Consider the following 12,395-nt stretch of genomic DNA (forward strand, 5'->3'; position numbering starts at 1 on the left):
AAGCCGCTGCCTTCGGCTCAGGTCATGATCTCAGGGTCCTGGGATCGAGTCCCGCATCGGGCTCTCTGCTTGGCAGGGAGCCTGCTTCCCTCCCTCTCTCTGCCTGCCTCTCTGTCTACTTGTGATCTCTCTCTGTCAAATAAATAAATAAAATCTTTAAAAAAAAAAAAAAAAAAAAAATCCCACTGTCCAGGCCACACCCCATAACAATTAGGGCAATCTCTGGGGGGCAGGAACGGGGCATTCATATTTTTTAAAAAGGCCCCAGGTTGTTCCAGTGGGCAGCCAAGGCTGAGAACCACTGTCTGACAGACCTGGCACGTGTAGTTGTGTCTGATCTCATCATTTTTTCCTTTCTGCTTTGTCCCTTCTGGCCTGCAGGACCACTTTCTATTTGATAAGCCAGTATCCCCCTTACTAACATGTGCTGGGATGGCCCGTGACTGGCCAGATGCCAGGGGAATCTGGTATGGACACAGCATTTTCACATTTGCAGTGTGTGCAGACGATCTCTTTCAGATCACCTGCTTCTCCTAACCTGCAGTTGCTGTGAGCCGCAGCTGACAGCATGCCCGGCTTGAGTTCAATGGAGGAGAGAGAGACTGCAGAAATTGTGTGTGTGTGTGTCATTCCACAGTGATGTGATGTGAAACATGTGATGTTTCTAAGATGTGTAAGAATGTTCGCTGGTTTGCATGAATTATGCATGAGAAAGACTATTTTTAAGAAAAATTAGCTTCATATTATTTGACCTCACAGAGAATCTGTTTCATGACTTTAAAACAAAAGAGCAGAAAATGAAAAATATCGAGGACTTAAGCAAAACCCTGCAAGGAAGAATGGATATCGAGTATACACGTATTTTATCTTGGCCAAAGCCCTCAGTCCACTTTGATTCCCGTGTACTTTGGTAGGTTATTCTGACACTCTCCGAAGGAGCTGCGATAAGTGTGTTCGTGAGCAGATGCTCCGTGTGTGCGGATAGGCAGGGTCTAGGCAGCAAACACACGTGAGATCTGCATCCCAAACCTCTTGGGCTGCAGGTAAAAGACTTTCTTGAAGCGCCACAAGATTTTGGTTGAGCCTCTTAGAATACTCTTGTTAGTGTCAAAGCCAAATGTCATCCACAGTTGAATTACTGTCCTCCTAGTCCAAGGACTGGGGAAGCTGATAGTCTTGTTGGGAAAAAAACAGGGCATCTTTAAGGGTTGGAGTTGGTCGTCGTCTTTGTTCTGTCACGGTAACATTATCTTATAGCACTTGTTCAGGCACAGTAAAACACTTCGGGCTTTGTAGGAATGAGGAAGGGGAAATGAAGCAACAAGCCACAGGAGTAAAGGGAATTTTCATGTGTTGAAGCAAATGGATTTGACACGCAACACCGTATTTCTCCTTTCATTAGGCATAATTATGACAAGACCTTTCTCATCTGGATTAATGAGGAAGACCACACCAGGGTAATCTCTATGGAAAAAGGAGGCAATATGAAAAGAGTATTTGAGCGATTCTGTCGTGGACTAAAAGAGGTAAGATGTTACCAGAGATTTCTGAATATTCATCAAAATGAAATCACTTCTTCATTCTTAACAGAAGACACTATGGTGATTACCAAGATGAGGCTAATTTTTTTTTAGGATCATGGCACTCTCTGAGGGTGGGACTACCAGGGCAGGACTTCAAAAATAGGAGACTTTTTTTTTTTTTTTTAACTAGTAAGTTCCTATGCCCTTCTCCCCAGTCCAGAATGGTTCAGGGAAGTCCGTGGATCATTACTTATGTTCCAGTTTCCTTAACAGTGCTCTTGGTGATTCTAAGCATAGAGACAGTACAGGATGTAACTATGTTCCTAAGTAACCTGACCACAGCCTTATCTGCTGAGAATTCCTATATTCTCCTATTATTCTCACATGAAAAATAGCAACGGACATTCATTGAATATTTAGGACGTGCTAGATACTGCATTCAGTGCTGTACATGTTTCATCTAATTTAATTGACTCATTTTAATATTTGGATAGAAGTATCCCTTTCCATTAAGGAAATAATAAAAATTTGCCTGATTTTCACTCATGGCAAACATACAATACACATGTCTCTCCCTGGTGTTGCAAATGTACCAAGTAAATGGATACTTAAGAACTCCATTTGTTCACTGCTGTAGGTGGAACGCTTAATCCAAGCGCGAGGCTGGGAGTTCATGTGGAATGAGCGACTAGGATATATTCTGACCTGCCCTTCGAACCTTGGCACAGGATTACGGGCTGGTGTCCACGTTAGGATCCCAAAGCTCAGCAAGGTAATGTTACGTAGTCAACAGTCCTTTTGAGTTCCACCAGGATAAGCTCATATGTGACTTCTTTGTGGCGGGAGAAATCGTCACCATTCTGTAACCCTTCCTTACTTTTTGCACTTACAATAGGAAATAAGAAGGGGTTAAGTTTGCTTCTAAAGACACTTGTATTAGTGAGGATAAAAGATTAAGGGCTGTAAGAAAGAGGTGTGGCTTCAAGAGTAACAAGTTTAAATTCTCCTCACTACAAGTCAGGATGGACAGGTGGGCTGCTCTACCCTGCTCCTGGGAGTTCCTTCTGTCTCTGTCTCTCCTAGCGGAGGGGATTCTCCCACTTGCGCCTGCATCAAAATTGCCTGGAGGCTTATCAAAACAGATTGCCTGCCTGAAAAGACTGCATTTTTAACAAATTTCCAGGTGACTTGGTGCTGCTGGTCAGGGAACTGCACCGGGAAGAACATGGTCTTAGGGCACCGTCCTCTTACCATGGTCATCGCCAGGCCCCACGTTGCAGCTTGTGGGAAGGGGAGAGAGGATACAGGTGCCACCATGTAAAGATTGAAAGCCTAGGCCTGGAAGTGCACGCATTACTTAAGTTCGTTCTGTTTGCAAGAATGTAGCCAGTGGTCACCTTCTCAGCTCCATCTGTAGAGGAGGAGGAAAAAGCATTCTGGTAGGCATCCAGCACTTTTTGCAACAGCACAAGCCAATCAAATACTTGAAAACCATTTTAGAAAATATGCTTCCTACCAAAAACAGAATGAAGAATTATTCCAATGTTAAGAAAATGATTTGATGTCATTTGACTTCATGATTTTAATTCTATCAGTGAAACTACTATACAGATGAATAATCAACTCACCAAAGCTGGCATCCAAATGGCAAAAATCATATAGAAGTTAAAAACAGCTCTGCTACCTTCGAGCTGTGTGACCCTCATCAGTTATAGTCCTCTGAGCCTCAGTTTCCTCATCTGTGAAATGAGAATGAAAGAAGTCCCTACTTCACGAGGTTGTTGTAAGGTTTAAAAGTTCTAGCATAGTGCCGTGGTACACAGTAAGTATATGCTTAATATTAACGGTTACTGTCTCCCATTATACCTCTTACTAAGTCCATGTGCCAATGATGGTGAATCAGTTTTGCTTCTTATGACACTAAGCACCGTCTCTTGTCCCAGGATCCACGCTTCTCTAAGATCCTGGAAAACCTGAGACTCCAGAAGCGTGGCACAGGTGGTGTGGACACGGCAGCGGTGGCGGACGTGTATGATATTTCCAACATAGATCGAATTGGTCGATCAGAGGTAACAGCTCTCACTTTCCAAACATGAGCTGACCATACTAGTCTAAGAGAAAAAGGGAATAGAGAGGTGGCCTATACAGCCTCACCTTATTCACAAAAGTCAAGACCTCCTCTTCCCCCCGAGTCCTGCGTCCAGTTCATGTTTCATTCTGTAGTACTAATCCTCCCTGGGAAATAACTGCATAAAAGCAAGCATAAGGTAAGCTGAGAATATACAGGCAAGTAAAGGAGTTCATGGTGGGACTATTGTCAGCACCTGGCCCCTGAGAGGTATTCCAGCCATCTTTCAAAGATGGGAGCTCTCTTACGCCAAAGGACAGCAGCATTTTATCACTGTGATGTCAGAGAACGTGTGTGCTCTCTGAGGGTGGCAAAATAGTGGAAATTTCTCTTGATTCTGAATTTCCTTTGGGGAAGGCCACATGCTTCATTTTTAGCATTTTTAGACACTTGGTAGTTTATAAAATCGTATTTTTTTCAAGCTAAATATAGCACATATGTATGTACGAGGTATATAACAGACTGTGCTCATGAAATAATCTTTAGGGTTCTGTGAACACATAGGAGGAATGGCATTCATAAGCTCAAGGTAGGCCTGGAGTGAGGCAGGAGGCAGAGCACGAAGAGCCCCCCCTCCCCCTTAAGGAACACACAGCCGCATCCTAAGCAAGCACTGACCCCATACGTCACACCTGTTTATCTGCGCATGCTCCCACGGAATGTACTATGCCCATTATTAACTTAAAAGCCTCTTCCTCTTACACCGTACAAATCCTAGTAACTCACTGGCTGGTTACTAAATCTCTGCATTATTGATGCTCTTTCTTCTTCCTTGCTAGCTTTCAAATATCTCACTGCCTTTGGGTGTATCCAATAGGCACCATTACACTGAGAAAAGGGAAAGAGGAAACATTCAAGTCAGCTTGTGGGCTTCCACCTCTGGTAAAGTACTTGAGGAAGAAGTAGCTCTAAATACAATTTCTGAAGTTTACTGAGTAATATGTGGTGTAGTGAATAAAGGAAGATCTGGAGCCTAAGCCTGTCTGCTTCTATTGTTAACCAAATTTTTATTACTGGAAAGCAAGGCAGTCATCACTTAAATTTTTTTTCTAAAGCCTAAGTTAATAGGTGACATTATAAAAGCTAGAAAAATGCTGTAGTATTAAAAAATAACACTACTTATTTAACTTAATCCTAAGAAAAGCATTGTAAGCATTATTCTGTATTGCCTTCCATGTTTTAAATGATTGTTTTGTTATGTAAAAGTTATATTTTACATAGTTTTATTCACAGGAACAGATTTATTCATGAGTTCACAGCTCTTTGCTATTCAGGAAAACAGTGATTCTCTTTAATGTATTAGGTCAGTCATAAGCTCTGCTCTGGCTGAGGCTGATCTGACAACTCCCTGTGCTATGCTGTCCTCACCACAATTGTAGATGCCATTGGTCACCATATAGTGCTATCACAGTAACATTGACTATATTCCCTTTCATCCTTGTCACGTCTTCATTCCGTACTGGAAGCCTGTACCTCCCGCTGCCCTTCACCCAGTGTTGCATCTGGCATCCACTAGTTTGTTCTCTGTATCTATGGTCCGGTTTCTGTTTGTTTTTTTAGACTACACATATAAGTGAAATCATACGGTATTTGTCTTTCACTTATAATACCCTCTATAGAGGTCTATCTATGTTGTCACAAATGGCAACATCTCAATCCTTTTTATGGCTGAGTGATATTCCACTGTAGATATGTGGGTCTGCGTATATACACATGTCACATCTTTATCTGTTCATCTATTGATGGACACTTCATCTTGGCTATTATAAATAATGCTGCAAAAAACGTAGGGGTGGATATAACTTTTCAAATAGTGTTTTTTGTTTTCTTTCAGTAAATACCAGTAATGAAATTACTGGATTGTATGGTAATTCTTTTTAATTTTATGAGGAAACTCCCTACTATTTCCCACAGTGGTGCACTAGTTTACATTGCCTTCAGCAGCACATGAGGGCTCCTTTTCCTCAGAATCCTCACCAACATCTGTTATATCTTGTCCTTGTGATACTGGCCATTCTGACAGGTGCATGGTGCTATCTTGTGGGTTTGGTTTGCATTTCCCTGCTCATAGTGATGCAGAGCAGCTTCTCATGTCTGGTGGCCATCTGTATCCCTTGTTGAAGAAAATGTCTATTCAGGAGCTTTGCCCATGTTATAATCAGATGCTATGTTGTTTCATTATTTTGGCATAGTCCTAATGGTATGTTACTATTGTTGTTTTACTTGCCAGAGGAGAGCTATCCATAAGTATATGGCTAAGGTCAGTATCCAAGGGTTTACTTGTTTCTGAGTTTTTTGGTTCCATGCCTCACATGTAGCTCTTTAATCCATCTTGAGTTATAACAAAGGGGTCCAGGCTCATTCTTTTCATGTAGCTATCCAGTTTCCCCAGCACCATTTACTGAAAAGACCATCTTTCCTCTATTGTATACTCTTGCCTCCTTTGCTGTAGATTGACCAGAGGATCAAGGGTTCATTTCCGAGCTCTCTCTCCTGTTCCGTGAATCTCTGTGCTGGTACCATACTTTTTAAATCACTATAGCCTTGCAGCACATCTTGAAATCTGGGATTGTGATAGCCCCGGCTTTGTTCTTCTCTGAAAAGGTTGCCTTGGCTGTTTGAGGTCCTTTTTGGTTTCATGGAAATTTGGAGATTATTTTCGTTTGGTGGAAAATGCTGGTGCTCTTTTGTAGGGATTGCACTGAATCTGTAGCTTGCTTTGAGCAGTATGGACATTCCAGTGATACTTACTCTTCCAGTCCATGGGTATGGTACATTTTTCCATTTGTTTATGTCCTCTTCAAATTTCTTTCATCAGTGACTTCTAGTTCTCAGAGGATAGGTCTTTCACCTCCTTGGTTAAGTTTATTTGTAGGTGATGTTTTCTTTTTGGTGCACTTGTGAGTGGAACTGTTTTCTTAGTATCTCTCTCTCTGCTTCCACGTTACTATATAAAAATGCACCAGATTTCTGTATATTATTGTATCCTGAAACTTCACTGAGTTTTACTTCTTCCTTACCAATTTGGAGGCTTTTTTTTTTTTTCTTGTCTGATTGCTGTGACTAGGACATCCAGTACTATGCTGAATAAAAGTGTTTAGTTCAGTTCTTTTTCTGAGGTTTTATCTGACTCTTTTGTTTGGAGCATATTCCTGTCTCCTGATTTTGGTGACTTTCTTTATTTCTATGAATTGGGCAGAAGAGCTACTTCTCCTAACATTCAAAGAATGGTCTTAGGTATGGTGTGTATGCACATGTGTAGACTGTGTGTACCTGGTAATGGGATGGTTGCAGCTGTGGCTGGCATGGGTGGGGGTGAGGGGCTCCCAGAGCACTCGGTGCTGGGACTGCCCTGGGACTCTTCAAGCAGAAGGCATGCTCTCCATTTTTACAATTATTCAAATACCTCTTCAAAAAACAAACAAAAAACCTATAATCATATTTTTCCAGTGTATTCTATCATGAGCTTATTTTTACAATATTAAGTGTTCTTTAAAAACCTAATTTTTAATGACAGCATAGTAAAGATACTCATTATCTATTTAATATCTGATTTGTTGATATTTGACTATATCTGTACATAATTCTGTAACCATCTCTATACTTTAATCACAACTCTGATTATTTAGTTAGGATATATTTTTTAGGAAGAGAATTCGTGAGTTAAAGATAGGGGGACCTTACTTAGGACCAAGTTACTTACCAGAAGATTTATATTAAGATAGAGTCCCTTTGGGGTTCCTGGGTGGCTCAGTGGGTTAAAGCCTCTACCTTCAGCTCAGGTTATGATCCCGGGGTCCTGGGATCGAGCCCCACATCGGGCTCTCTGCTCGGCAGGGATCCTACTTCCTCCTCTCTCTCTCTGACTGCCTCTCTGCCTACTTGTGATCTCTCCCTCTGTCAAATAAAAATATATATGTAAAGGGCGCCTGGGTGGCTCAGCGGGTTAAAGCCTCTGCCTTCAGCTCAGGTCATGATCCCAGCATCCTGGGATTGAGCCCCACATCGGGCTCTCTGCTCAGTAGGGAGCCTGCTTCCTCCTCTCTCTCTCTGCCTGCCTCTCTGCCTACTTGTGATCTGTCTCTGTCAAATAAAATTAAAAAAAAAAAAAAAAGTAAAAAGATGGAGTCCTTTGACAGTGAATGAGAGAACCATCTCACTACACCATTATGAACGGCAGGACAGGTCAAAGTGGATAAGTAAGAACTATGTGTTTCTTTGATTAGTGATGACTAGCTTTCTGACCCAATCCTCTCTCGGGGCCTCAGTTTCTTTAAGCATGAAAAGTGGGGAGGAGAACTGGACTCAATCCTGCCTAAGGTATGTTCAGCTGTAACAAGTAACAACCCCTTCCATCCTTACTATTCATTATTGAGTTATTATTAAGCATTTTAATGCAGTTGGAAATTAAGTCACTGCTTACTATCTTAGTTTGCATCTCTTCAGCAGCAGTGCAACTGTAGAAAAAGGATCCCAAGGAAAAAAATCCTAGGTAGATGTGCTCTGATTTACAAATACTGGTTTTTATTAAAGTTTGTTTTTTTTAAAGCAGGAATTTTTAAAGGTTTATCCTAATATAATTCAGAGTTTCCTTTAAGTAGCAAACTTGCCTGGTACAGTGAAAACATGATTTAATTGCACCCAAACATTTGGTTTTAAACAATTTCTTGGAAAGCTAGCCACTGTTTAAATATAGTTCAGATACTATCTAAGCTATCATGCTCAGATAGCTTAGTGGTAGATCTTAAAGAGAGATCCAGGTCAAAGAACAAAACAAAGGTGTCATGGTAATTTTACTTATATATTTTTTTTTAAGATTTATTAGAGTGTGCAAGCAGGGGTAGGGGCAAAGGGAAAGACATAAGCAGACTCCCTACGGAGCAGGGAGCCTGACACAGAACTAGATTCCATGACCTGAGCCAAAGGGAGACATTCAACTGACTGAGCCACCTAGACACCTCTGTAATTTTACTTTTGGATAAACTTATAGCAGAAACTGACCGGGGGTGGGGGGCAGGAATGTCTGAGATGCACACTAATGGCTTTCATATATTTAAAAAATTCTCAAAACAGTAAATCTTAAAAAAAAAAAAAAAAAAAAAAAATCCACAACACTTGAGAGAAATACTAACAAAGAAGAAATTGTTATAAAGTCCACCTAACAGAACAATTTCTTACTTCTCCCAGTATTATTGATTAATGCCTTGCATGTGTCCTCTATGCCCATTAATCATTCTTCTTTTTCACTGTCAAAGGTTGAGCTTGTTCAGATAGTCATCGATGGAGTCAATTACCTCGTGGATTGTGAAAAGAAGCTGGAGAGAGGCCAAGATATTAAGGTCCCACCACCTCTGCCTCAGTTTGTCAGGAAGTGAGCTTTTTGTTTTCCAAACTATAAATAATCTGTCTGCTGGTATGACAGACATAAGGAAATTTTTACTCTGAGAGTTTTTATAAAAAAATGTAAAACTGTATGTCCTATCTTTAAAATAAAACTCTCCTTAATATCCTTAGTTTTCGTGATTTTTAAAAATCCTACTCAGAAGGGCAAATACATCAAATTAGAAGTAGCAGCAGGCAAAAATCTGGTAAGGCAATGATAAAACATATCTCTAAGACCACTTACACACAAACCTAAAAACCCTCCAATCATCTAGATGCTATAATATCAACACCGTAACAAAACTTTATGGACAACACTGGTGTATTAGTCCCTCATTTTCCAATCAGGTTTCTGGCAACTAGAACAGGAGGAGATTGATTTGTCTTGAGGGTCTGGAAATAAATACAACTATACAAATGGCAAACAGAGGCTACTTAATCAGGGATAGATACAGAAAGGGAGTCAGCCGCTATCACATTTGTCAGAAACTCAAATACAAGCATACGAGAGCACTCTGGTGACAAACAGAAGTTTCAGGTATAACTGATTGGGGTTGTAGGTGTGGATAAACTGAAGGCAGAATAACTCAAAATGAGGTAACCAATGGAAATGTTTTGAGAAGAGTATTTGGCTTTCTTTGGTTGGTCATGAGTTGGAAGAAGGGTTAAAAAAAATTAGTGAAGATGGCAGTCACTGACGAAGTCAAATCTCTCAGCTGCTAAGTTTGATTGTGGGTTGGCTTCCTAAACTGGGTGTTGCAAAGATTATGAGTTAAATATGGTCAAGATTATTAGTTAGGTATGGTCTGAAATTGTATGTTTGTAAATTTACTCTCAAGAGAACACCACAATTGGAGGTCTAATACTGAATATGTGTTTAGTATAATTCAGAAGCTGAATTTTTCCCTCAGCATGCATGTCCTTCTATCAAATCTTGTTATGCTTTTACAGCCATCATGTGATGTCTGGAACATGAAAGGGCATGACCGAAGAGTTAGGGAGAACGCTGTGGCAAGTTATGAAACTGTACAACATAAAGAATTGTTAGCTTCGGGACGCCTGGGTGGCTCAGTTGGTTAAGCAGCTGCCTTTGGCTCAGGTCATGATCCCAGCATCCTGGGATCGAGTCCCACATCGGGCTCCTTGCTCTGCAGGGAGCCTGCTTCTCCCTCTGCCTGCCATTCTGTCTGCCTGTGCTCGCTCTCTCTCTCTCTGATAAATAAATCTTCTTTTTTTTTTTTAAGGATTTTATTTATTTATTTGACAGAGATCACATAGGCAGAGAGGCAGGCAGAGAGAGAGAGAGGGGTAAGCAGGCTCCCTGCTGAGCAGAGAGCCCGATGCGGGGCTCGATCCCAGGACCCTGGGATCATGACCTGAGCTGAAGGCAGAGGCTTTAACCCACTGAGCCACCCAGGTGCCCCTAAATAAATAAAATCTTAAAAAAAAAAAAAGAATTGTTAGCTTCAATAACAGGAATGAGATCAAGTTTGGCATTCTGTAGGTGAGCACTGTGGGTGCTAGGGTAAAAACGAAATACTGCTTTAATTTACACATTTGCCTTCTTCGATCCTGCTACAGTAAGAAAAAAATGAAATAAAAGAGAATGTACTCAGGCTAGTGCTGATATGCACCACATTAATTTCTGAATGGCACACTGATGTGTGGTACAAATTCAGACAAGGAAACTGCAGTCAGTATAATGGAGGATATCATGTTAAATGGATGGGGTGGACAACTGTTTGCCAATCAAGGCCTGTAGAGAGATGAGAGATCAGAACCTCATCCAGTAACTGGCATTCTAGGGACAAATGGATAGAGGGTAGATAACATTGGTGTTGTGGCCACGCATGTCGACTCTACAGGCACATTTCCTGGAACAAGTCCCAACTGTCCCACCATATCCCATTAAATTATTTATTTAGCCTCTATGTTCCTCACTTCCTTTTGTATATAAGGATCACAGTGATAATGACTATGTCATAGGGCTGTTGGAAGCAAAACATTGATAACTGGAAAGTGCATTTACAAATGCTCATCACATTTTATGTACTATGTAAGGGGTTTGTGAAAGAAGTCATAAAAAGATAGGAACCACCACAGTCATGTTATGACAACTGATCTCTGAATATCCCTTAAAACTATGCTTTAGGACAGACCTGGACAGTCCCTCTTCTGAAAGGTCTTAGGAGATAAGAGGTAAATGAAGGCAAATGCTTACAGCATTTGCCAACATTATTTTTTTTTTTTTCAAAAAAATGCTGAAAAGCAAGCAAGTGGCATAAAAATACATGGATACTGAGTCTCGCGGGAACTCACAGAACTTGCAGGAAGGGGACTAGGAGTCCTCAGTGACTTCCAGGAGCCATTCAGCTCTGCAGACCCATCTCTCAGCCTAAGTCCATGGACTTCCAACTCTAGACACAGTTTCTTTAGACCTTCTCCCACCCTAACATCAAATTTTTGTCTCATACACTTGAGAATCACTACAACAGGCCCCTCCCCCAGAAGATCAACAAGAAACCCAGCCAGGACCAAGTTCATCTACCAAGGAGTGCAGGTTCAATACCAAGGAGAGCAGCGAAATTCCAGAGGAGGAAAAAGCAAAGCACGGAACTCATGGCTTTCTCCCCATGATTCTTTAGTCTTGCAGTTAATTTTTTTTTTCAACTTTTTTTTTTCTTCTTCTGCTAAATTTTTTTTTAACTTTTACCCTTTTCTTTTTTAACATTTTTTAAATAGTTTATCTAATATATATATTTTTTTCTTTTTTATATTTTTTATTTGTTTTCTTTTTTTAATTGTTTCTTTTTTTTTTTCTGAACCTCTTTTTATCCCCTTTCTCCCCCCCTACGATTTGGGGTCTCTTCTGATTTGGTTAAAGCATATTTTCCTGGGGTCTTTGCCACCCTTTTAGTATTTTACTTGCTCCTTCATATACTCTTATCTGGACAAAATGACAAGGCGGAAAAATTCACAACAAAAAAAAGAACAAGAAGCAGTACCGAAGGCTAGGGACCTAATCAATACAGACATTGGTAATATGTCAGATCTAGAGTTCAGAATGACAATTCTCAAGGTTCTAGCCGGGCTTGAAAAAGGCATGGAAGATATTAGAGAAACCCTCTCGGGAGATATAAAAGCCCTTTCTGGAGAAATAAAAGAACTAAAATCTAACCAAGTTGAAATAAAAAAAGCTATTAATGAGGTGCAATAAAAAATGGGGCTCTCACTGCTAGGATAAATGAGGCAGAAGAAAGAATTAGTGATATAGAAGACCAAATGACAGAGAATAAAGAAACTGAGCAAAAGAGGGACAAACAGCTACTGGACCATGAGGGGAGAATTCGAGAGATAAGTGA

At 40.6% G+C, this 12,395-nt stretch overlaps 1 protein-coding gene across 2 annotated transcripts in view; it reads left to right on the forward strand.

The window, feature by feature from the left end:
- LOC111148264 (creatine kinase, mitochondrial 2) overlaps positions 1 to 9,161 on the forward strand; it is a 31,391-nt gene extending 22,230 nt beyond the window's left edge. For both annotated transcript variants that reach the window (XM_022504724.1, XM_022504723.1), the window contains 5 exons: positions 382 to 467; positions 1,403 to 1,526; positions 2,161 to 2,295; positions 3,467 to 3,592; positions 8,907 to 9,161. In XM_022504724.1, coding sequence (XP_022360432.1) covers positions 382 to 467; positions 1,403 to 1,526; positions 2,161 to 2,295; positions 3,467 to 3,592; positions 8,907 to 9,026 — 591 coding nt within the window. In that variant the 3' untranslated portion in view covers positions 9,027 to 9,161. The remainder of the gene's footprint in view (positions 1 to 381; positions 468 to 1,402; positions 1,527 to 2,160; positions 2,296 to 3,466; positions 3,593 to 8,906) is intronic.
- The last annotated feature ends 3,234 nt before the right edge of the window (positions 9,162 to 12,395 follow it).

Source organism: Enhydra lutris, unplaced genomic scaffold (assembly GCF_002288905.1).
Source record: "Enhydra lutris kenyoni isolate GAN:26980312 unplaced genomic scaffold, ASM228890v2 scaffoldscaffold19, whole genome shotgun sequence".
Classification (NCBI taxonomy): domain Eukaryota; kingdom Metazoa; phylum Chordata; class Mammalia; order Carnivora; family Mustelidae; genus Enhydra; species Enhydra lutris.